At 44.3% G+C, this 26,593-nt stretch overlaps 1 protein-coding gene across 1 annotated transcript in view; it reads right to left on the bottom strand.

Annotated features, from left to right (window-relative positions):
- Positions 1-26,593, bottom strand: part of LOC133134746 (transcription factor COE3-like) — a 132,023-nt gene that overhangs the window by 30,555 nt on the left and 74,875 nt on the right. Inside the window, exons 7-10 of the mRNA XM_061251099.1 lie at positions 17,721-17,802; positions 13,141-13,258; positions 10,720-10,850; positions 8,937-9,063 (exon numbers count right to left, since the gene is read on the bottom strand). Of these exons, the coding sequence (XP_061107083.1) occupies positions 8,937-9,063; positions 10,720-10,850; positions 13,141-13,258; positions 17,721-17,802 (458 nt within the window). The remainder of the gene's footprint in view (positions 1-8,936; positions 9,064-10,719; positions 10,851-13,140; positions 13,259-17,720; positions 17,803-26,593) is intronic.

Genomic DNA, 26,593 nt, shown 5'->3' with positions numbered 1-26,593 from the left:
AGCGGCGTTTTAATCCGCAGCTGCACCAGGGGCCCTCACCATCGATTTTCGTGCCACGCTCTGCTCAAGGCCTCTCTCGTTTCAAACAGAAGCTTCTGGAAACAAGCTTCTGGTGGGCACTGGTGAGGCCAGAGAGGACAGCTAGATAGTTCTTTCAGTGTTCTTACAAAGTGGTGATGTTCTGTGGACGACACTCAGAAATAAAGGTACAAAAAGTGCTTGTCGTTGGGGCGGTACCATATAGGTGCATAAAATTGTAAACCTAGCCAGAGTAATTGTACCTCCACTGTCACTTTATTTCTGAGAGTGTAGGAGGTTGTTGTTGTTGTGAGAAAACAACATTATTGGTGCCTTTTTCTCATACCATCATTCCGATTTTAATACTCTTACAAGAAATATATGAAATTACATAATCTCTTGGAGCTTTATCTATTGATAAGAATATGCAGATTCATATTTTGACCCAAGCTCAAGGTCATCATTAAGATATAGTACATTCATCCTGGAAAAGTCCCAACACAGGTCAAAACATTGATCATTTTCTGATGAATTTCAAAATAAAAGATTATTTCAGAGTGACTAAAGTGGTATATGCACTCTTTTGTATATTAAATATTGTATATTTTTTATATTTTGTATACATTATTTGTATGTGGACTCTTCAGTATTTAAAAAAACAAAAAAAATCCTTGCTAGCATATCTATTTGGTTCCAGCTATTTCTCTCAACACTGCCCGCTGACAGATGATAGTGCCCCTACTTCCCGCTGATGCCGTGTTTACCGGATAGAGTAGTAAGAGAATGAAATGGAATGTCGTTGAGCCTAACCTCCGATAGTCCCCGTCTGGTTTTCGGACAGCTGTGATGCCCCGATTGAACGCGGAGTCATGCGTCTGTCCGGAGCAATCCCGTCTCCGCATTTCTCACATTCCGCATCGCCCCGGAAACCACTCTACCCGTCGTGGCCTTCCCGCGCGCCTCCAATATTATGTCGAATGGAGCTGACGGCCCATATAAAGTACATGATCAAGGCTGTCTGATGGAATGGCGTTCCTGAAGAACCCGGAGCCGAGCCAGAGCGCTCCGATAAATTCCCATTTCCTTACGATTTGCCGTCGGTACGGGTTTCAATGTGCCTTTCCCCCCTTCGCATACAAATGTGTGTTTTATATTACGCCGCCCCTCTCTTTGCCGAAAAACGTTCTCACGCACTCGGCAGGGTGCGTCAGACGGGACCAGCCGTTGCTTTTATCAGCTGGGAATCGTGAGAGTTAGTGGCATTGTGCTGCCGGCCTGTTGAGAAACTAACGCCTCCACTAACTTTCTCCATTGGCTAATTTCTTCCCTTCACACTCAAACATCGAAACAGAGAGGTGTCACTTACACAGACACGGTATGTACATGGTGCATACAAACATTGCTATGTAAGTACAATTATATCTTTAAAAATGTATTGCTTTTTAATGTAGAATTTCATATTGAACAGGCAGGTATGCGCACAGGCACATTAAGGGGTTGCATTATCACAAACAGAAAAAAAGGTCTCTATCTTTCTTTCTCTCTCTCAAATACTTTTTATTCAAAATGATTAATTGGCATGACAAGATACAGCTTATGTTGCCAAAGTCCAGAAATACACCACTGAACACGTGAACATGTACATGGACATACAGTTTACAGATGTATAGGCCTACCAAAATAGGCGCTCTCTCTCTCTCTCTTTCACTCTCTCTCTTGCTCACTCGCTCTCTCCTCACTGGGTGAATAAAAAGAGAAATTCAAAGGAAAAGGCTCGATCAATCACCCCGACCTGCTTCTCAGGCCCACCTCCCAAATCGATGCTCATAGAAATTTCATGAACTTTAAACTGTGACTGACGTGCAGGCAGGTCTGAAAGAGTGTTCGCAGACCCTTTAAAGTGGAAACCACCAGGGAAGATGAAGAGAACCACTGCAGTCTGCGCACCCCGAAAACGCGCACTTCTAATTAAGAAAAGACACGTTTGCCCCATTATGACTTGCTTTGCTACTCCTCCCCTATGTTTACCTAGAGGGTGACGCAATTGCTGTAGCCTAGAGTGCAATACAGTGGTAGTCATTGCCCGGCCCTTTAAAATTCTCATTAGTGCACATCTGCTAGCAAGTGCTTCCCAAAATGGTTTCCACAACTTGTTTCTTGATTTATTTTCTTGTCTTTTCCATGCCTTACAGTAAGAATACAGGAGCTGGGAACCAGCACAGAAGAGCTTCATCTGCAAGCGGTGAAGTGGCTACAACTGTGACCAGTGCTTATGAGCAATTTATTTCCACGTAGCCTACAATGGTGAAGATTTAATAGATACTGTATGTTAAATAATGGGAATTACACTGGAGAATATAGAGCCGAGTGATGTATTAACCACACCTTGGGGACTTCATGTGAATCCAAGGGTGCAACAAACAAACAAGTACAGCAAAGCGAAGCTCTCGTGTGGTTGTTTTCGCTAGATGCTTTCATTATGCGGTCTTTGAGCAAATGTAATATCTTTTTAATACGTTCCATGTGCCGTGGTGGGAGAGAAGGCAGCGCATAGTTACTGCCGTGTCAGCGACGGGAAAGCTTCTCCGTGTTTCCGCCAGGCTCGGGGTTATGGGAACGGCCTTTGGAAAACCATCCAGTTTGACCCATGCACATGCTCTCATAACACTCCACATCAGGAATCTCAAACTGAAATCCTAAGGGCCGTAACGTTTGCTGGTTCCTGGTCTACTTCAACACTTCAGTGAGTCACTGATTGGCTAAAGGGCCCACACACCTTGTTTCCAAGGACTAAATTGGCTCCTGACAAGAAACCCCAAAAACCTGCCCTCCATAGGGCAATTTAAAGGGCCAGCATGTTTGAAGGTGCCGGGATTTCTGGGTAGCGTGCCTCAAGAACATCAACCAGCCATTTTAGTGGTTTTGGGGTCAAGACAGTTTCCCTCTTTCCGACAACCTCTTTGGGGTCGGCACCAATGAGATCACAGAGTGTCAAACTACTTCAAAAAGCCTTTGGAGTTTATCCCAGAGAAGCAGATCTTGTTCCCATGAGTTCCCAAAGTAATTTGCTTCATTTAACTTGTATCTTCCATCTGCCTTCTACGTCATCTGCTTGATCGCCTTTTTTGCTAGTGTCCCAATTAAATGACGTCAGTTGGAATTACGATCAAGGCACAAATGAGTGGCACGTTCATCACTCGAAGCAAGTACAACATCCAGTTTTGGACGGGGGATGGGGACGCCTCCCATACTGTCTGGTGACACAGTACTTTGATGGAGCCTGGAGCTCTGCGAATGGTAGTCCAGGTTTGCATGTTACTGGGTGGGATCGCATGAATGTGTGCGCATATGTGTATGTGCGTATGTACAGTACTGTACTGTATATGTACACGTGTGGTGTGCATGCCTGCTTCTGTGTGTGTCAGACCATCGTCAATTACGGAATTGGTTTGGATTCAAATAATTATCTGTTCTCGATTGATCTTGTCTGGTGCAATTGAGCCAACCAAGAAGACCGGAATGTGGGGCTTGCACTATTTGGCAGTATTTCATAGGTTCCTATACACCAGGCAATTTCAGTAAAGCATATAAAACTATTTGAATCCAAAACAATTACGAAGTGTCATCTGGTGTGTGTGTATGTGTGCGTTTGCTTGTGCGTGTGTGCATGAGCGTGTGTGTGTATTTGTATGCGTGTGCATGTGTGCCTGTGTCTGCGTCTGTGATATATACGCATATGCCTGTGCGCCTGTGCGCCTGTGTTTCTGTGGGGACAGGAGGGGAGGGGGGGGGGTGTACTAATTATCACACTCCTCTCCTTTGTCTTGGTTTGGGCACAGAGGTTGAACACAGCTGGCCAGTGTCGCTCCAGTAAATAAATAAATAATCCGGGGGTCTCCTGGCTCTCACTGCATATCTCCGCAACATCTGCCCCAATGGAGCCCGTCCAAATCCCCTTACCTGCCCCGCCTCTCTCTCTCTCTCAATAAGACGTAGGCTCACAATGCTCCACGTCTGCTTTACCACAACAGACCCACATATCCACCTAATGAAGAAAAGCACCTCAGCGGAAACGGCACAGATCGCATTTAATCAAACACAGCAATGGCTGTTAAAGGCGCTCACACTGTGTTCACAATTATCCAAATTTATGTCTTCGAAAGAAAGCCTTAATGGCAGTTAACAGTTTAAAACTGATAAGGCTGTGAATGGTGCTACCCCTACTACTACAACCGCTGGTGTTACAATAACTACTACTAATAGTAATGCATGTTATTAATGGAGACGATTTGAGGAACAGTGTTGGCTCCTGTCAGAAGGTCTATAGGTTTGTAAAAGGTATCGATGTGTCTGGGAGGCAGAGAGATCGATGGGGGCTGAGTTATTGCAGCACTCGCATGGTGAATTTCAGAGGACTGTGTTTTCCCAGGAAAGTCAATATGTCCGGGCTCCAAACCTTCATTTGTCAAGTGTGAAAGGGGAAAGAAACCAGGGGGAAGACATAGAGGGCCCACATGGGTGGAGTTACTGGGTGATGGGGGGGGGGGGCACTTAGGGGTGTGGGGGTAGACCATAGACTGTAAAAAATAAGGACGTAGTGACGGTGATCCCATGATCTAGCAAAAAGCAATGTGCTCTAATTTCCTTGTTGAAACCAATGTATAAAGAAATATCCTTTAATAAAAGCAGAGAATCTGTACTGTAACCCCATAGGTCACTGAAGAGTGTTCATTTACATTAATTATCTTTTTAACAGTGATATTTTCAACAATATGGTCACAGAATACAGGAAAAAAGAGAAAGCAGTAAAAACCCACAGTTTTATGTCTACAAAGTATCTTATGAGCAACAATGGTTTTAGCAACAATGATTCCTTATTCTGTAAAATGTGGGGAGGCAAAACAAGTTTGGGGGGTCCTCACCTTCTATGCGTTTTGGAAATCCACAGATGACACAGGTAATCAGGGAAAAATCTGTATCCTTATCACGGCAAGGGCCAAGCAAACCGAATTTCAAATTGTGGGATGCATTTAGACTTGTTGATGGGCCTTCAGCATATGACAAAAACACGTGAATGGAACTCCATCAATATATAAGTATAATACGTGTTATTCTAATTATTGTAGTTATATTTTATGATCTTCTGGACCTATTGCTGCTAAAGGGGAGAGCAAGGAGAGGCAGGTGGAGGGGGAGTTTTAGGGGGAGGGTGACAGGCAGGGGGGAAGCGAGCACACCTTTTTTCAGGAGCAATTCAGGACACTTTTTCCGGTATGATTTGGTATACAATACATAGGGCCAGATTTATTAAGCTTTTTGCAACAATTTTCAGGTGCATATATGACGCATTCTGCCCTGGAAACATGCATTGTATATATCAAAGTATGCTTGTGATCTAGGCGAGTGATCGCAAGATGCGCTTCTTTCCTTATTGTGTGGCTGATTATGTGTTCTGTTGATTTTACTAAAGTTCACGCAATTAATCAGGGTCGAATTGTGTGTGAAATTTCTCTGCCTCTAAAGAGCAGGCGTAAACCGAGGAGCAAGACAGAGATCCAGGCTTCGAAGATGCACTGAAATAATCTTTACAACAAGAATCAACCCCCCAGAGCAAGAAATCCTCAAACAGATTATTAATAATTAATATGCATTAATGATTGCAGCTAAGCAATAATTAAGGCTGGGTGCTTGTCATAGAAAATATTTACAAAATAATGTATTAAATTATTAATTATGTAATGGAAATGGAAAATAAACAAGGAATTCAAGGGACTGCCAAAAAAGAGAAAATCACCTGCGACTTCTGCGACAAACTGAAATCCCATCATTCAGTATTTCGCTACCTATTTAAACCATGAAAAAAATGCTCCAAATCCAGACTCCAACATTACGTAGTTTGCTTGTATTTAGCTTTTGCAGCTATATCTAATAGGGAGCAGTATACCGGAAGTATCGTTCCTGATACATCCGCTTTACCTCCTTATAGGTGCTGAGTACTAGTGGGGGGCTGGGCTCTGATAGAGTTCAATAGACAAATTCTGCTGCGGGAGGGTGCCATGTGTCGCATTGTGGCTTGGTTGGCGAAAGCTCTCCTGAATCTGGCATTTCAAACAAAATGCAGCCTTGAACTGCAGAGCTGCGTTAGGTTTCTGGTGGTTTAGGTTTCAGGAGTCAATGGCAAAGGAACAAAGAGGTGGCATAATGTACCTGCTCCATTGCCAGAGGAGAGGCCAGCCCACTGCAGAATCCCCCACTTTCATGAGAGAGATTTTTGCCTGTTCCTGATTCCCAAATCAAAGCAAGGCACCCTTTCTAACAGTTTGGGGACTCTTTCTTTTCTGCATCTCTAACCGCTCAGTAGCTTAACAGTGATACGTCTACGCAACTGGTATTTAAGTTCTGTGTCATTGCCCACAAGCACAACAGAACTATGTGCTTAAAGCTGCATAAGGGGAAAAAAAATTAACTAGCTTTTTTACCTTGAGACGCTCATCAATAATGGGAGAGCTGTATTTTCCCCCGCATGCGGTATTTAAGGAAAGGGATACGTGTTTCTCTTTTTCCCGGAAACTCTTCTCATGATTAAAAAATGAGGTGCCTTAAAAATTTGGTTCCAGGGATCTTTGTTTTCTCTGTTGTTTGATAGAACTTTGAGTTTTGGGGTTGGGACAGATGGTTAAATATGCACTTACTGGGCCCTCAGAAAGGTCTCTGGGTAAAGAGATATCACTAGATCTTCCTGTGCTTGTTCCTATTTAATAATGCAGACCCTGCATATTAAGCTATTCAAAATGTGTTCATGGCTGAATTCTGGTGCGGCATAGCTGGCACAGTAAATATATGGAAGTATACAATTAGGTATGTTTAAAAATATATTCATGTAAAATTATATTTACCCTGGGTGGTGAATAAAGGATGAGGGGGATTCAGAAAGTGTAAAAAATGGAAATTAAATAGAATAGTGTGTGTGTGTGTGTGTGTGTGTGTGTGTGTGCGCGCGCATGCATGTGTGTATTTGTGTGCGAGCATGTGCGTGTGAATTTGTTTGTTTGTTTGTGTATGCCTCCCAACTCTGGGGAATAAAAGGATGAAAAAAATACATCTAATAATTAACTGTATACACAAAGCCAAATGCTTTATTTTCATGAGGGCCATTTATAGCTGCTCTTCAAACTGATCTTTTACAACCAAATGCAGTTGCAGTTATAGTATGATATGCTATCATACCGACAGTTATTAAAATGAGGACATTCTGGAAAGTGCAGTAAACCACATTTGCATTTTCATTTTTATAGACTTTCTCCCCTTTGTGGCTTGTCACAGGCCAGTCACCCAGAGGTACTAGTGATTTCTCTGCAGCCCTCCTGTCTGGGACTGAAGAACAATAGTCATTCCTTGTGGGATCCTAACAGCGTTTTCTTTGAAAAACTGCATTTTGTACTTTTGTCTTTACCAACGAATGTTCTTTATGTGGGTTATTGTGTATTACCGCGACATCCTTTAGCCAGAAGACCCATTTCTTTAACTTGACCGTCTCTGTACGGCTGTCAAAGGTTGGTTGTCGCTGTCAACTTTTGTGCATGTGATGCGATAGTGGTCAGCCATATCACCTCCTGTGATCAGCCATTAGCATTGCAAAAGAACAGAAAGAGTATTTTGTGCTCGTACAGCCTATTGTACAGTTGTCTGTCTGTGCAGTATATACATGCCCACGAATGAGGCAGACTTTTAAAAAAGGAATAAGGCTGCAGATAAAGCCCCGTATTTAACAGAAAAGCCTTAATACAGTCTCTTTTATGGTGAGCATGGTGACATTTTGTTATCATACTAAGCACTCTCACTGTCATTCTCTCTCTGACCTTTCAGCTGTTTTGAATGGGTAATCGGACAGAGATTTAACCAACAATATGGTAGCCTCCTCTCTGGTGTGTGTATGCGTGTGTGTGTGTGCGTGCGTGTGTGTTTATGAGGAGGTAGAAACTCAAGTAAAAATATTTTGGACGCACTCTCAGGTTTCCCTTATTAATATGACTTGCACTCTTGATCCATACAGGGTGTACATTGTCATTGTGTGCCAATAATATTAATGACTGGAGTGCAAGATGCTGTTAATACCCATATTTTTGGGTCCTGCGCCTCAATGTCTGAATGTGCCTCGCGTCATGTTTGGTAAATTGGTATTCATGGGTTTCAGTAACCTCATTTTTAATTCTACCAAAAAAAGCCCCTGTCCACTGTCATCATTGGAGAGGAATCAGAAAATAAGTCTCCACCTCAATGTCAAGGAAAAACTAAGTAAAAAAAGAGTAAGTGCTCAGTTGCAACCTGTTTCTAGTTCCACGGCTGAGCTCTTGACATCACTGAAATATGCAAGAAAAAAACATTCTGGACCTACTGGGCTGGTTCCCATCTGGTATGACTGTGTTCCATCATGACAGCAGCTGTCTTCATAATGGAACACAGTCTATGTTTGTGTATGTTTCTTACTTAGTCCTTGTGTAAAGTTCCTACTCAATCTGTAATCTGTAGTTAGGTTACGATTGGTGACTTAAGTTTATGGAGTAATGTAAGCTCATATGCTATCAGTTTACCAAGTATGCTAAGGTTACAAAAAAAGGTTAGCATGGTTATCAAACTCTCATGCTTTTGGCAGGAGACGCACACTTGCAGGCTCTCTCTCACTCTCTCACGGTACCGAAACACATCCTACGGCAAATAAAAAGACCGCAACTAAACACAAAGCTTCTCTCTGATTAAAAAAATAGTGTATCAGCTCACAGGACAAAGTGGGATTGGCTCATACACATTAACAAGAGATTGGCTACCTATCTTTGACAGCACCCAACCCGCTGTTACCGATCCCAGCCCACTTTAGGACAATGCTCAAATGTTAATGGTGTTCTGCCCTCCTGGCTTACCTGTGTAGACGAAGCGGCCCGGTGCTCCTTTACAGAACTGCTTAGACTTGTAGGAGAGCGTGACCTCCACGACCCCAGGGATGTGTCGCGGTGGCGTCTGGACCCGAATGGCATGGGGCGTGATGAGCTGGAACATGACAGGGCATGCGGTTAAGGATCATAGTGTCGGGAAAGAGAGACTCAAAAGGTGACTGCGGGCAGACAACCCTAGTACAGACCTCAATCCCACAATTCCCAGTCCTCTGGATGACTGTAAAGATTTCTACATTAAATCAAATACACAATTCAGAAACAACGCTAAGAGTATTCTTCCCCTGCTGAAAAAACAGCTCAAGCTATGGTTTCAAACAGCTGGTAGCTGATTATGACCAGCTTGACCAACTCAATTTTCAAGATAGTCAAGCTGGGTCCACTTACTTTTTATTGTTACTAGAAGCAAAACTATTCAAAGACAAGTACAATTATCACCATCCATAGATATTAGTACTCATAAACCACTAATATACAGTAAATGCCACAACTTATGAATGCAAATATCATTACTCTGATGGTAATAAGATAATTGACTTAATTTAACAGAGTCTTTAAACAGAGCAAATTCACAGCCTTGTCCTTGCATTCCACATCTGAAAAACACACACAAATAACACAAATAGTGGCCCAAGGTAGAGTGGTTAGAGATCCTCCCCCTCCTCTGCTTTCTAGGCACCTTAGAGATCAGTTTTCCTCCTACCCTCCTATGTGCAGAGCACAGTTCTCTATCTGGAAGGTGTGCAGCATGGGCTATATTTAATATTTCATAAACACACAGATTTGTGCTGCAAGCTATATCCCCCTCACAGGTAAAGGGTAAAGGGGAGAAAATCAATGTGATTTTTGAAGATTCCGCTCTCAAGGCAGAAGGTCTGCTGTGTGTCCGTGTCCGTGTGTGTGCGTAGGTGTGTGTGTGTGCACGTTTGTGTGTGTGTGTTTGGGTTACAAGAAAACTGCTCTTGGCTCCACTTTCAGTAGAGAGTGAGCTGATATTCTTTCTCCAGATGATATTCGCTCTTTCATACTTATTATAGCTTCAGCTTCCATGCTTTCTGTTGGATATCAGTGGCTTAATTATATAAGCCACTGACATGATGGTAACATTAATACTTGTATCTTTTAGGTCAGTCACTTGCTGGTTTAAAGCTGTCATACCCCTCAGAATAATGGTTCTCCACGATCAAGAGTAGATACCATTACAAAACTGTCTGGTCCAGGAGTATTAAAGTAAGTTTATGACAGGAGCCAAAATATCCATTTTAATATATTGAGCTTCTCGGGCTTGTAAGTAGAGACACCGACAGGATGGTAACATTAAAACCTATTTATACCTATTTCAGGCGTCAGTCACCTACTGGTTTATAGGTGTTGTACCCCTCAGGATAATGGTTTTCCACAATCAAGCGTGGATACCATTACATTAAAAAACTTTCTGGTCAAGGAGTTTTAAAATACGGTTATGATAACACATCCCGGCTTGGATATTGAGCTAATCAAGCTGGTCATAGCTGGTCTAGCTGGGTATGAGCTGATCAACCAGCTAGTGCCGGTAGCTTGTCTGAGCTGGTAGCTGAGATTTTTCAGCAGGGATTGTCTTAATGTTGACAACCTCAAACAGATGGCCCTCACATCCTGGACTGTGTCTGGAGCAAGGACCGCAGGAAGAACACTCAGTAAACACTCACAATAAACTTTACACCCTCAGGTTTCTACCCTCTTGCCTCCATGAGGCGACCCAGGGCAGACCCACCTCGCTCCAGACCAGCATGGTGCCGAAGACAACCTGCAGCCCGTCAAAAAAGTTGTCCCCGATGATGATGACGGTGGCGCCCCCCGTTGTCCACCCCTCACTGGGGCTGATGGCTTTGATGCAGGGCGTGGCTGCTTCGGAGATACACAGGCAGAGATAGATGTTTACACACAGATCAGCCATCTGAATTGAGTCTATGTGAAAATGTGAGCTATATACCTGTATATTGCCTTGAAATACAGATGTGCTGGAATATCATGCAATTGAACATTACTTCTGAGACAAACAATCCAATGATTAGAATCAATTAGATCAGGACCAGCGTGCAATTTTACTTTGGGTGGAACAACCAGTTTTTTCTTTTCTGTCTTTTAATTGATATTTGCATATTTTCATAAGATTACACCAAACTAATGGCGTTAGTGGTTAGTTAGACTAACTAACCACATACTACCATGGAAACTGCTCAATAATAGTTATCCATCCTGTTAACAGAAGACTGATGTGAGACAAATCATGGACATGAAACTCTTTTGCAGACAAGTGTGGTCAACCATCATCCACAGTGACCATGTTTCTATGAAGCTCCTGCTTTACTCTTGTGTCTGACTGTTCTAACTGCTTGTGTGAATATATTTGCAAGTCTCCCTTGATTATGATGTCTTATGTAAATTAAGAACAAAAGGGAGACACTAGTGATTATTGCAGCGATAATCGCTGTAATCACAACCACAATGAACACAAACGCGCAATCACAAATGTTCTCCTGTTGGCCCGTTAATCACTACAGTTATTTTGAATGTTAGCTCAGTGATTCCACTGTCTGTTCTCACTCTGCAAAGGAAACCACATTGTTTACTGATAGTGTGACATACTGTTTTCGAATGGTCCTGACCCTTCCGATACATTTACAACCAGAAAGTCTCTACAGAATTTCAAATGTTTGAACTTTCGGTTTTTCAGTGCTGTAGCCATCTGCAGACTCCCTAGAACAGTGGTCCTCAGTCCTGGTCCTGGAGAACTGCAGGGTGTGCTGGTTTTTGTTTTTGCATTAATATCAGCAACCAATTCAGACCCAAAAAACCAGGTGAGGTGAGTTAACGATGTAATTAACTGCGAGTGAGGACCACTGCCCTAGACCCAAAGCCTGCACCACTGATTTCCAGCTGAGACTCGATTGACACACTGGCCCATCTGACCACAGTTTGCTGCCTGCTGTTCAGAGCCATCGCCGCCGATGTCGGTTGTGACAAGCTACATAAATTCTCCATCAGATAACGGGGGCGCGGACGGCCTGTTCTGAAAAGCCCATGTTGGATTTTTCAGACAGCTGAAAGCTAGACATCAGAGCTGTCTGAGAACGAGAGAAAGAGAGAGATAAAACCTTAAGGTGTGTCTGGTCACTCACGCTTCCAGCAATGCTGAAATGCGAGGAAAGGAAAGAGTGAGTTGTTGGATTGAGCCGTACCAATGGAGAGACACGCATTTGCACCCTTAGCACTGCTAATCCTTGATACCGCCATGGCAGAGAGAAAGTATCTGCTTTAGTAATTCCACCTACTTTTTATCGGTTTATGAGTGTTCACAGGTTTCATGACTATATGACTTTATATATCCTTCCTTTTTTTCTTTCGCTGGATTTCCTTTTGGATAAAGTATAGGTATAGGTGTGTAAAGGTAATGTCTGTCTAGTCTAACATTGATTTGTTACAATATAAAGGGTTGTTTATTCGGCTAGCATTACATTTTATAGTAATTCTTCAATGCCTTCTTCTGCTCAGTTGGCAAACATTGGGTCAAAGAAACCACAGTAAAAGTTCTCATCTGAATGATTTGGAGAGTGAAGGGCATACACAGGAGCTGGTGTCAGATTTATCTTTTGAGAAAAAAGTCTGTTTGACTGGCCAATATGTCTGTGTATTTGACACTTTTGTCTTCCAAAAAACTTTAATTCTCACCCATCTTCCTTCAAGAGATGTTTAAAATAGCAGTAAAAAAACAATTAGATGTATTGCTTACAATTTCTCACTGAGAGCGGGTGTGATTTTACGGTGATTAAACTGTGAAACTAATTTATCTTAGCTCTTTTATAGGTAGAGCTGGAATAGCTGTCCACACACGGTAGGAGAGGTGGAATAGCTGGAGCCCTTCCACACAAAGATATTGAGGAAAAAAAAACCGGAGGGAAAGCATTTGACTGAACACAGTAAGCACTCATGAAGTGGCCAACCTTCTTCATCAAACCCAACAGCTTCCATGGGCTTAAGGATTAAGCATTCCAGTCACCCCTAAATATACTGGCCCTTCTCAGAAATGGATAATGGGGATGAATTTAGTTGGAGAGAGAACCACTATGTCCACCTAAGATCAGGTATAATTGCCTCTAGTTGACATGAAGGTGGAAGGGTGGTGGTTTCCTACCTTCAGAGGGGTCCAGGCGACGTGCCCGTCTGCCGTGTTTGGAGTTGTTGTGGACAAACATGTTGTCGGAGACAGCAAGGACATGTCCGTCAACATTGACTGTCGTGGACACCACCACCTGGAAGAGAGACAGAGAGATAGAAACAAGAATTTAAAGCAGCTTCAGAAAGTACATCAAAAAAGCCTACTCTGGATCCCTCCATCATCCAGAACTACCGCCCGGTATCTCTTCTTCCTTTCCTTTCTAAAACTATAGAACGAGCCGCTTCTACTCAACTTTCTTCTTTCTTTTCTAACAAAAACCTGCTAGACCCCCATCAGTCTGGCTTCAGATCAGGCCACTCAACAGAGACTGCGCTCCTCTCCGTCAGTGAGTCACTCCATGCCGCACGAGCAGCCTCCCTCTCCTCTGTCCTCATTCTTCTAGATCTCTCTGCTGCCTTCGACACTGTGGATCACTCCATCCTCCTGCCTGCTATGTCAGCAACGGGCATCTGTGGCACAGCCCTGGACTGGATTGAGTCCTACCTCTCTGGTCGCTCCTTCCAGGTTGCCTGGGCTGGTTCGGTATCGACACCTCGGCCCCTCGCCACAGGAGTTCCCCAGGGCTCAGTCCGAGGCCCGCTTCTTTTTTCTCTTTACACTCGCTCCCTTGGCCCTGTGATCACTGCACATGGGCTATCCTACCACTGCTACGCGGACGATACCCAACTCTTCGTCTCGTTCCCGCCGTCTGATGCGCAGGTTTCAGCCCGTATCTCTGCTTGCCTGAGGGACATCCAGAGCTGGATGGACAACCACCATCTAAAGCTCAACCCAGGCAAGACTGAAATGATATTCATCCCTGCTAAAACCTCTCCCCATCTGGATCTCTCCATTTCCCTCGGGGATACCACACTCACGCCGTCACCCAGTGCAAGGAACCTCGGTGTGGTGATGGACAGCAGAATGTCCCTCTCCGAGAACATTGTGGCGGTGACCCGGTCATGCAGGTTCTTCCTATACAACATACGGAGAATCCGCCCCTTTCTCACACCCTACTCGACCCAGCTCCTGGTCTAAGCGATGGTTTTGTCCCGTCTGGACTACTGCAATTCCCTCTTGGCTGGCCTCCCAGCGTCTGCCATCAGACCCCTCCAACTCATCCAGAATGCAGCAGCTCGTCTGGTCTTCAACCTTCCCAAATACTCACACGTCACCCCCCTGCTTACTTCCCTCCACTGGCTGCCTGTCATGGCTCGCATCAAATTCAAAACATTGGTGCTAGCCTTCCAAGCAGTTAAAGGGTCTTCCCCAGCTTATCTACAAAAAATCATCAGACCCTACACCCCTGCCAGACCTCTTCGTTCAGCCTCCACAGGCCGCTTGGCACCTCCCCCTCTCCGAACCTCCACCTCACGCTCACGACTACTGTCTGTTCTGGCTCCACGGTGGTGGAACGAACTCCCCGTTGAGGTCAGAACTGTAGAATCTCTCCCCACCTTCAAGCGCAAGCTGAAGACACACCTCTTCAAGCAGCACCTCTCCCCATCCCTCCCTACCTCCCTGTGAACCTTAATTGTTGTCTCTGTGACTTGCATTGTGTATCGGTATTTTTAGTTGGCTAGGTAAGCAGTGTTTGGATAGTTAACTTTTGTCACTTTTACTCTGTTTGTTTGTTTCTTTGTTCTCAAAAAAAAAAAAAGGCCCTCGTCCTTATCTTTGTTGTACAGGTAGTAGTTGAAATTGTACTTCCCTCAAGGGTCTTTCAGCGAACTTATCCCTGGTTATGGGTATGCACTTTGTTGTACGTCGCTCTGGATAAGAGCGTCTGCCAAATGTCAATAATGTAATGTAATGTACATCAGAAAATTGCCCATCAGGCTAAGACGCAGCAGACTCGCGGTTGCAGTTCGCTGCAGTTGCACACCGGGGACCGGGGTTCGATTCTCGGTCCTGCCAAAAGCCAAGTTTGGCCGGCTCACGTGGAGCAGCAATAATTGGCTCGCTGCTCCAGAGGGAGGGACTTGGCAGGGTTAGTAGATAGCCGCACGAAACAAGCACCTCGGGCGCCTCGGAATCACGGTTACAGCTTGGGAGGCGTGACGGCTTGAAGAAGGCGTGTCGCTCTCCCGTTGGCCGCCGAGGGACGGGGTGTGGGTGGTGTATCTAATACTAGCTCTAATTGAATCAGACGGGGTCCAATTGGCTACCAAATTGGGAGAAAAAGGGAAAAAATCGGATACAAATAATTAAAAATAAATAAATGAATACAAAATTGCCCATCAATCTACGGTCAATAACCCATAATGACATCGTCAAAATCTGTTTAGAAATTTTAGCAAAACAGTAAAACTGTACTGTAAAAGAATACTCAGTATTCAGACCATTATTTAGTATTTTGTAGAAGCCGCTTTGGCAGCAATTACAGCTTTGAGCTATTACAGCTTTGGATGGGAAGCTTCTGTGAACTTCCATCTTCAGGTCTTTCCACAGATGTTCTATGAGGTTTAAGTCTGGGCTTTGGAAGAGCTACTTAAGGAGTCAGAGACTTATCCTGAAGCCACTCCAAAATTGTCTTGGCTATATGCTTCGGGTCATTGTCGTGCTGAAAGGTGAACAATCATTCATCCTTCTCTCAACCTTCATTCATCCATCCCTCAATTCTGACCAGTCTCCCTGTCCCTGCCGCTGAGAAGCAACCCATTGCATGATGCTGCCACCACCATACTTCACTTTAGGGATGGTATTAGCTAGGTGATGAGCAATGCCTGGTGTTTGGCAGACATAGTGCTTGCAGTTATGCCCAAAGAGTAACATTTTTGTCTAATCAGACCAAAGCTCAGTCTGTCAAAGGCCGTTTCCTCAAGAGTGGCTTCCGTCTACCATAAAGGCCTGATTGAAGTGCAGTTGACATGGTTGTCCTTCCAGCAGGCTCTCCCTTTTCTGCAAATAACTTCGAAAGCTCTGTTAGAGTGACCATTGTGTTCTTGGTCATCTCCCTGACCAAGGCCCTTCTTGTTACTGGTGGTTCCAAACTTCTTCCATTTCACAATTATTGAGGCTACTGTGTTCCCAGGAATACTTAAAGCTTCATAAATAGTTGTAAACCCTTGATCTGATCTATGCCTCGCTACAATTTTCCTTGGACTTCATGGCTTGCTTTTTGTCCTTACAAGCATTGTGAATTGTGGGACCTTATACACACTGGTGTTTGCCTTTCTAAACTATATCTAATCAATTACATTTCTAGTTCTAGGCACATCCCAAGGATGCACCTCACCATAATTTGGAGTACTACAGCAAAGTGCCTTAATACTTATGTAAAGACAGATTTCAGTTTTAGATTTTTAATACATTTTTTGCTTGGTCATAATGGGTTATTGAGTGTGTGTAGATTGATGGAGAAAAATAGCAATTTTAATCTACAACACAATAAAGTGTGCAAAAGGTGAAGGGGTCTGAATACTTTCTGAAGCCACTGTATATTTGTTGCCTCAATCCTCAAATGTGACCATGTGTGAATTTCAAAAGCATGTTCAGCCAGCCGCTACTTCTGAGATGGCAAGTCAACCACAGGAGCAACAATTCCTCATTCCCAGAGTCCTATGTAGTGTGACAATCACGCATGCCATCACTAAAGACCTACTTCTCCGAGGCCAACTGTAGTGCTTTAGTTCGATAGCACCCACACAAAAACTTTGTTTAATATTGAGACCATAGAAGAAGAACATCATTTGATAGTTCTGTACTTTTACCTGTCAATTGAGAATCTATGTTTTACCAATCAGTTCTTTTAGGAATCAATTGAAAGACTGCCATCTCTTTCCTCATCACTAAGAAAATAATTAATTTCTATAGACACTCACTTCATGATTTTTCTCGTAAAACTTTATCTGGGTTTTAACTTTTTTTCTTCCCTTACCATTACCTCAGTTTTAATTCCTGTACAAACAAATCAAATGCAACACACTATATAACAGAAATTATATTAATTTAAATCTTTTTTTTAAGAAACAGGCTACATTCTATTTTTGAAAAATAGAGTACTCCAAGAACATTCTGTAATAAAACCCACAGGAAAGTATTTGGACAAAAAGAGAACCCATAATTTTTTTTTTTACATTTACATATTGATTATATTTACATTTAATCCATTAAGACCAACTTAATTGGTGTGCACATGATATGTATGAATGATCACTTTTCCGGAGTTAGTCCCATGTGCTTTAAGCTGCACCATTATTAAAGGCCCATGCATATATTTGTTGTGGTTTTGAGCTTTTCATATCATCCTGGAGCTTTTTATTTGTGTTCCATACTGATCCAATTAAAACAATCGCAATTTTGGTAAAAGTATGCATATTTTGAGTCTAACTGCTATTTTTCAGTTTAAAAAAAAGGGAATGCTGATGCAAGGGCCATTAACCATTTGGAGAGTTGTTTTTTGGAATGTTTTTTCAAAATACACAGTCAATCGTCTACAACTCAATTGCTTTCAATTACCAGTCGTGATTGTTATATCAGCATTAGAATGTTCCATATTTGGGATCTTACACCTTAAAGGGTTGAGGAATAAAGGTAAAACGATGGGTTCCTACCTGAAACCTCCGCATATCCCTTGGGTTCCCTGCATTTTTCAAACAGTTCTGATTGCACTTGAGGAAGAATTTCAGGAAGAATCTGAAAGACAAAAAACAAAAACAAACAAAAGGCACAATGTTAATGCTCAGCTCCGAAGTTTAATCCATAACAGTGATCAAATATCATGGGCAAATATCTGAAGAGGTTTTTTGCTTTTAACAGGAAATACGATTTATTATGTGAGACGTTCTGCTCTTTCTTAGGTACAATACACCCTTGGAAGATGTCGGCCTATAGGCAATTAAGCCAAAATGACCACAACCTGATGTGATGAGTAATTCCGTCGCATACCTGGGGTTTGGGAAGACAACAGAGTGTCCCTGTCATAACCATGACCCCCTGAGGCATGGACAACCAATGAACTACAGCATCGTGCACATCCCTCCATGACTGTCCACAGACTGCAAGTGTGTTAATCAAAGAAACAAATCTTAGCTGCAAGACATTTATTGCACAGGGAATGCAGCTGTGTTAATCACTGATATTGGTCCACACTGACACAAAAGGAAACGACTCCAGTGAATAAAATTCTCCTTTCCTTCTCCCTGCTTTAATTACTTGGAACTGGTACTGTAGAAACGAGACTGGCTATGTCAACCCTCACTTGACCTGCGTAACAATTGCTAGCAGGTGTTTCCAATTTTGGTGCGATTCCAGCTGACAAATATGAGGTCTCCCGCGTTGTTGAATTACTCTTATTTTTACTGCTGCAGAGAGGTATTGATTGTGAAATGTATATTGACAAGGGCGGGACACGGTAAATACGGCCACTAGGGAGGCAGACTGTGTAGAGTATGGCGGAATGAATTGCAGCCTTAATGTGTGCTGCACCACCCCCCCCCCCCCCCCCACCCTCCTCCAATCTCATTGTGTCCATCTACCCAACTGCAGAACTCCCCCCCACCCCTGCCCTCGATTCTTTCTGGCAGAGCACCCCCTCTTCAAACGCTGCATTATCCTGGTGATAATCCCGGGCGTTAACGACTGGTGAGGTCACGGACAGGCATGTCACATTAACCACAGCATAACCTCTGCAACAAACCTGCAACCCCCCCTCTTTTTTTAGGGCCGATGGGGAGAGGGTATCCATTCACAGAGATACATATTAACAGGGCCCATCTGCGACCACCATCGATCCTTCCCTAATTAGACAGCAACAAACAGACAGTAAAAAACGTCCGCCGTCTAATTGCAACCTTCTCAAAACTCGCTCTTAAAGCAGAGGCGAAGGGTATCGGTATTTTTCGCACACGCGGCACCCCTTCGGGGACATTCCAGCGACAGAGCTGGAGAAAGAGACAAGCGAGAGAGTGCCCCGTTGCTTCAGAAATATGATCATTTTGTAATCACAGCGTACAGTGATAAAAAAATAAAAAAATAAATCAGCCTAGTGGTCTATTTAGCCCGCATCGATTGATACTTGATCTGGCTAGCGCCGCGGGCAGCTAATGCTCTTTATGGCCACAGACTACAATAACACGGGGACCCATCCCTGAGCTCCATTCACATGATATTGGAGTCCTTGGGAGCAGAGATATAGATCAATAGGGATTGAATTAAAACACAGCAGGAGACAAGGGGGGCTGGTAACTGGAGCCGTCATGCTCCGATATTAGAGTGATGCTGCATTTATCAGGGATTCAATTGAACAGGACAGGGTTGAGATGCCATGGAAAGTAGAATGTGGGACACACTTTCTGGCCGGGATAGCTAAAATGATGCCTGTGAATCAGATGAAACCCAGGGAAGGCATCTGATTGGATGTGCCGAGCATCTGTATAATATCACTGTGAAGGCCACTGACCTCTCAAGACCGTGCGACTGGTGCTTCCAGCTAAACTTTGGGACTTAATTTAAAATACTTCTTACTATCCACAACTCAGAGTCTGCCGTTGTAACCCTCAAGCTTATGTGTGTAATATATGTAATATGTAATATATGATTTTTCAGTATGTTCAGTATGTTCTATGATATATTTGAATCCATGATAATTATCCTTCATAGGTTATAATTATAGGTTCACCACTGCTGAAGATCTTCCAAAATAAATAGAGAAATAAACCAGCAGGGGTCCACAGAAGGATGCTCAGTATGTGGTTTGGTGTCTCCCCATCTGACCACAGGCAGGAGTTGACAAGGAATGTGAGATCCTTTCCTGCTTTGTTTCCTTGAAATGCTGAGCCAGATCAAAGCCAGTTCCTTTGGAACAGTACATACATGGGTCCTGAAAGTATGTGTGTGGGGGAGGGGGAGGGGTAACTACTTAACGGAGTAATACTGGGCTTGAATGTTGATTTCAATTTCCAGAAAGAGGGCAAGGGAGGGAGGTAGACTGCTGCTCTTTTTGGAAACTGTATTTTCAGATTAGTTTTTAATAATAAAAAATGTGTGATGCAAAATATGGTACTATATCCACTTTTAGGGCCGATGGCAGATCTGTTCATATAAGCTGTGTATAATCAACTATGAGAACACAATATACAGCTCTAGCCGGTTTAGATCCTCTAAATTAAAGCCAAGCCCTGTTGTCTGCATTTAATTTACTGTGTTTGTTTCCCTCTAAAACCACCTCATTGCCAAGTGAACTGCCGTTCATCTTTCCCCTGTTGACAATTTCCCAAAGAATCAATGCCTGAGGTGTGCGGTACCTTTGGCCAAAGCGTTCAGAGGAGGATCGTTTCTAAGAACAAATTACGGAGTGCGGACATGATCCGGTCGTAAGGCCGGCTTCCCTCCAAGGGCACCTGCCTTCACCCGCAGGAGGCAGATCGATGCGCCCTGGTCCGCAACGGTGGCACAAACTAGCAGCGCCAGTCTCCTGCTCTGTGCTGTATGCAGGTTTGAGCCCATTCCAAATCCCTTAGTCGGAACTTGCTACCGATTTTTTTGCACCACGACGAGCAACTAGCTTTAAGACACGGTGTACTGCACGAGCAGCCCTTCACGTTGAATTTTACATTGCCGATGGTGTCTTATTAGCTTAAGCCTAGCCGTACTAATTAGAGCCTGAGCGATATTTAAGTCTGGTTTCGATGGGATAATCAAACGTTACTCAGTTCCATAGTTGAGACGCTACTGCTAGCAAACCCGCTTGCTCTTTCACATGTTCGTTTGAGTGAACATGCAAACGTATCTCCATAGGAAGACCGGGAGCATTAACACGTGTTTCGGTTGCGTGATGCCTGCACACCTGTCTCGTTCTACTGGCCTGTTTCAGAGTTGGAGCGGCATGAAAGCATCGGCACAGCACCGACACTTTGAAGGCAGGGCGCCGTATTGCAGGTATGTACCCGTATTGTGAGGTACATTTCGGAAAAAGCTCTTCCGTTTCCTCCACCAGATTGGTGGCATGTTTTTAATTGCAATTAGCACAAACTCCAGACGAGTCACCGGAAAACACAATTATCACATACAAAGAGAGTGGGGCGTCATGAAGCAAAGTTTTTTTCACGGTGCTAAGGACTGAATGTGCTTTCACCTGAGGGTAATGCAAGTGTAGGCTTGCAGCGTTGCAAGAGGAAAACAAATGGAAGTAAGTCTGTTAGTGACAGAGTGCAAAAGATCCGGTGACAAGGTAAAAACTAGGTGCTAGTTACCATGGTGACATGTGAAGCCAAATGCTGTAAGACTAAAATAAATGTATTTGACATGCTCATTGTGTTTGTTGCATGCATTGTGTGGTAAGGCTAAAATAGCGCTTATTGTCTGTACATTGAATATTTCTCTATATGACTGGGTGATTTTATATATAAATCACTGCAAAAATGTCACTTGCATATGAACACAACACAGTCAGGCTGTATGACCAATAACACATCACTTACTGACCCCTAGCCCTCACACAGAACCAAAGCTTTATTGAGCTCCGAGACCTTTAAGAAAAATGGAGTGTAGGCACAAGGACATGGAACAGAGAAACTTTTGTGCCACAACTCATCCCTCGGCATCAAAAACTTATTAAAACAGCATAAATAATTAATGTTCATCTTGAGCCAATGCTCAATTATTATAGTCAGGGCTTCCCCCGCCCTTAAAGTAGCCACAGATAATGAGGGAGCCAGAGTCGCAGTTGTAAACCATGCTATCAATTACAAGGGCAATGTGTAGTCCTGTCAGCCTGCACTGTGGCAGGAGGAATTGCAGCTGCCCCCACCCCAAACATGCACATGGTCACACACAGACACACACACAGTCACATACACACATTTCTCACATCCTTAGCACTGCAAAGAAAGGCGTCATAAATGAACCCTCAGGAGGATCACGGCCGGATGGAGGTTCAGGGGCAGCGATTTGGACGTCAGAATTCATGGTTCTGCTCTGCTTCTGGCCCAAACAGTGACAATCCTCAACATCAACACTATACACAACCACAATCCCCCTGTACCTGTAGCAGTTCATAGGGTTACAGAATTATAGGGGATAATGATTGTATTTCATACAATCTGCTGGACCACTTGCAAGGTTTCTCATCCTCATATTTTCCTTGTTCTCAAATTGGAATTCCCATCCCATCACAACAACATCCCTTTTATCCTACTGGAAGAAGACAAAGGGAGTGTAAACACTGCATTGTCTTGCCTGTGAGAACTGCACTGCATAGCAGTCAAAGGGGTGACATTAGCTCAGGAAGTGAAAGTGGTTGTCTGGCAGTCGAAAGGTTGCCGGTTTGTCATAGTCTCCCTGAGCAGGACATCTAACCGCCAATAGCACCTAATATAACCCCCCACAGTGCCTTGCATGGCAGCCTATCCCCGTCGGTGAGTATGTGTATGTGTGTGTTTGTGCAAGCATGTGTGTGTGTATCCACATGTGCACACACCAAATCTCTACTGGCCTCACAGGATGTATGAAAAAGTCCAGAAGTCATTCTCTCTTGCCCCAGCTCCCCACCCCAAAGCCACGTCCATCAACCCTGCCTGTCTCTCACTTATTACACCGGGCAAGAAAACACATCAATATTTCAGCAGGGGTATTTTTAAAAGCTGCCGCCTTTTCAATTCTCGCTTGCCATTTGTGTCGAGTGCTGGACACTGTCAAAGTCCTGGCCAAGCTGGAACACAAGCCATAATGTCAGAGTGGAGAGGTCATGACCTGAGTTGGTGCCATAGTAAAATCAGGGTGATGTTTTGACTGGTTTTAAAGACATAGACAAAATATGACTTGGTTGATACTTTGGTATTCAACGGTAATGATTTTTCAACAAACAAACACAAAGACAGAGAACAAGAGAGAGAGAGAAAGAAAGAGAGACAGACAGGCAAACTGACAGATCATGGTATATATAGATATACATCTAGGCTGAAGGCCATAGTCTTTTAACTGAAAAGTAACTGACACCTTGTACTTACTACAAGGAAAATCCTTCCACACTACCAGAGTGCAGCATTCTGAATACAGCCCTGTAGCAGTATTCAGCAAGTAAAATATTTACACAGCTATGCTGAAAACAGATGCCTTTTCACACAAGGAAACAAAAATCAGAGCTGACAAAGCACTAACATTGTGGTGACGGTGCCTCTTTGTACTGACAAGGACTTTTAAAACATTCACATTTCTGTCGATTTTGCTTAAATCATGCATGTTTCGGGACCCACTACGAAGCCATATGGCACTAACCAATGTGTTGATCCAACAGGCTTCCAATGAAAATGTTAAAAATGATTCCCCCTTAAGTGTTTTGAACTGTTGATCCGGGGCATGCACACCGAAGCTCAAATTAGTTTGTGGTCACCAATTTCTAATAATGAACTGATTATTCTAGCTAGTTTTTAGAAGGCAGCTTTATGAAGCATAAAACCACAGGTACTATTCTGACCAGACAATGAAACTGTCCTTTTTGTTGTGTGTGCGTTTATATGTGTGTGTGCACTGTATATGTACATGTGTGTATCTGTGTGTGTGCGCATGTGAGCACATGCTTGCGCAAGCTTATGAGGGTGCACATGTGTGTGTTTGTGTGAGCTTACAGAGGTGCAGGTGTAATTATATGTGTGTGTGTACACGTGTGTGCTTGTGCGTACAGTACGTGTGTGCACGTGCTTGTGTGAGCTTATGGGGGTGTTGGTGCGTGTGTTTGTGTGAGCTCACAGGGGTTTGGGTGTGTGTGTGTGCAAGCTTGTGGGGGTGTGTGTGTGTTTGTGAGAGCTTGTGGGGGTGTGTGTGTGTGTGTTTGTGAGAGCTTGCGGGGGTGTGTGTGTGTGTGTTTGTGAGAGCTTGCGGGGGTGTGGGTGTGTGTGTTTGTGTGAGCTTGTGGGGGTGTGTGTGTGTGTTTGTGTGAGCTTGTGGGGGTGTGTGTGTGTGTTTGTGAGAGCTTGTGGGTGTGTGTGTGTGTGTGTTTGTGAGAGCTTGTGGGGGTGTGTGTGTGTGTGTTTGTGAGAGCTTGTGGGGGTGTGTGTGTGTGTTTGTGAGAGCTTGTGGGGGTGTGTGTGTGTGTGTTTGTGAGAGCTTGTGGGGGTGTGTGTGTGTGTGTTTGTGAGAGCTTGTGGGGGTGTGGGTGTGTGTGTTTGTGTGAGCTTGTGGGTGTGTGTGTGTGTGTGTGTTTGTGAGAGCTTGCGGGGGTGTGGGTGTGTGTGTTTGTGTGAGCTTGTGGGGGTGTGTGTGTGTGTTTGTGAGAGCTTGTGGGGGTGCTGGTGTGTGTGTTTGTGTGAGCTTGCGGGGGTGTGGGTGTGTGTGTTTGCGTGAGCTTGCGGGGGTGCTGGTGTGTGTGTTTGTGAGAGCCTGCCGTGTGTGTGTGTGTTTGTGCAAGCTCACGGGGGTGTGGGTGTGTGTGTTTGTGAGAGCTTGCCGTTTGTTGTGTATGCGTTTATATGTGTGTGTGCACTGTATATGTACATGTGTGTATCTGTGTGTGTGCGCATGTGAGCACATGCTTGTGCAAGCTTATGAGGGTGCACATGTGTGTGTTTGTGTGAGCTTACAGGGGTGCAGGTGTAATTATATGTGTGTGTCTACACGTGTGTGCATGTGCGTACAGTCCGTGTGTGCACGTGCTTGTGTGAGCTTATGGGGGTGTTGGTGCGTGTGTGTGTGTGAGCTCACAGGGGTTTGGGTGTGTGTGTGTGCAAGCTTGTGGGGGTGTGTGTGTGTGTGTTTGTGAGAGCTTGTGGGGGTGTGTGTGTGTGTGTTTGTGAGAGCTTGCGGGGGTGTGTGTGTGTGTGTTTGTGAGAGCTTGCGGGGGTGTGGGTGTGTGTGTTTGTGTGAGCTTGTGGGGGTGTGTGTGTGTGTTTGTGTGAGCTTGTGGGGGTGTGTGTGTGTGTGTTTGTGAGAGCTTGTGGGTGTGTGTGTGTGTGTGTGTTTGTGAGAGCTAGTGGGGGTGTGTGTGTGTGTGTTTGTGAGAGCTTGTGGGGGTGTGTGTGTGTGTGTTTGTGAGAGCTTGTGGGGGTGTGTGTGTGTGTGTTTGTGAGAGCTTGTGGGGGTGTGTGTGTGTGTGTTTGTGAGAGCTTGTGGGGGTGTGGGTGTGTGTGTTTGTGTGAGCTTGTGGGTGTGTGTGTGTGTGTGTGTTTGTGAGAGCTTGCGGGGGTGTGGGTGTGTGTGTTTGTGTGAGCTTGTGGGGGTGTGTGTGTGTGTTTGTGAGAGCTTGCGGGGGTGCTGGTGTGTGTGTTTGTGAGAGCCTGCCGTGTGTGTGTGTGTTTGTGCAAGCTCACGGGGGTGTGGGTGTGTGTGTTTGTGAGAGCTTGCCGTGTGGGTATGTTTGTGAGCTCACGGGGGTGTGGGTGTGTGTGTTTGTGTGAGCTTCTGGGTGTGTGTGTGTGTGTGTGTTTGTGAGAGCTTGCGGGGGTGTGGGTGTGTGTGTTTGTGTGAGCTTGTGGGGGTGTGTGTGTGTGTTTGTGAGAGCTTGTGGGGGTGCTGGTGTGTGTGTTTGTGTGAGCTTGCGGGGGTGTGGGTGTGTGTGTTTGCGTGAGCTTGCGGGGGTGCTGGTGTGTGTGTTTGTGAGAGCTTGCCGTGTGTGTGTGTGTTTGTGCAAGCTCACGGGGGTGTGGGTGTGTGTGTTTGTGAGAGCTTGCCGTGTGTGTATGTTTGTGCAAGCTCACGGGGGTGTGGGTGTGTGTGTTTGTGAGAGCTTGCTGTGTGTGTATGTTTGTGAGCTCACGGGGGTGTGGGTGTGTGTGTTTGTGGAGTGAGGGTGCGCGGGCCCCTCGGGAGCCCTCAGCTCTGTGCTGCCGGTGCAGGTCCTCTCGAGGTTGTGCCAGTCCCCACTCCCAGACCGAGCCCCCGCTCAGACTCTCCATCAATAATTCACCAGCAGAGATGGCAATTACAGGACCATGTACAATCAAACTAAATATTTGATGAGGCACTAAAACAGTCCCTGGAACGGATCTTTGTCTTTTTCTCCCTCCTTTCTCCCCCTGTCCCTCTCTCTTCCCCTCTCTTCTTTGTCTCTCAACCATTTTTTTCTATCTCTCTCGCTGTTGTTCTCTTCCACATTATGACTGCCATCCCTTATTCCCCAAACTTTGCCCAGGAACACAAATACAGTTTATACAGCTAAGAGCCTCTTGAAGAATTCATTTTCTACTTTTAAAATATTGAGTACGCACACACATGAAGTATGCTGTAACAGCTTGCCTCATGTCAAGCCATTGCATATTAAAGAATCCATTTCTTTGTCAGTTTAAAATAAAACATGAAAAGACTGCTGTGGAATTAAAGACTAGGAAAGATACAAGCACATATAAGTCTGTGAAATTAAATTAGGTAAACACAGCAGACAACTTACTGTACAGTGACTGTGTCTTCAAATGGATGGACGCCAGGAAAAAGCTATAATATAAGCTCTATTTCATTGATTAACAGCGGGCCCTAATAATAAAGGTTTTGAAGTAAG

Source organism: Conger conger, chromosome 8, assembly GCF_963514075.1.
Source record: "Conger conger chromosome 8, fConCon1.1, whole genome shotgun sequence".
NCBI classification, from domain to species: domain Eukaryota; kingdom Metazoa; phylum Chordata; class Actinopteri; order Anguilliformes; family Congridae; genus Conger; species Conger conger.
This window is presented reverse-complemented; position numbering and strand designations above follow the sequence as displayed.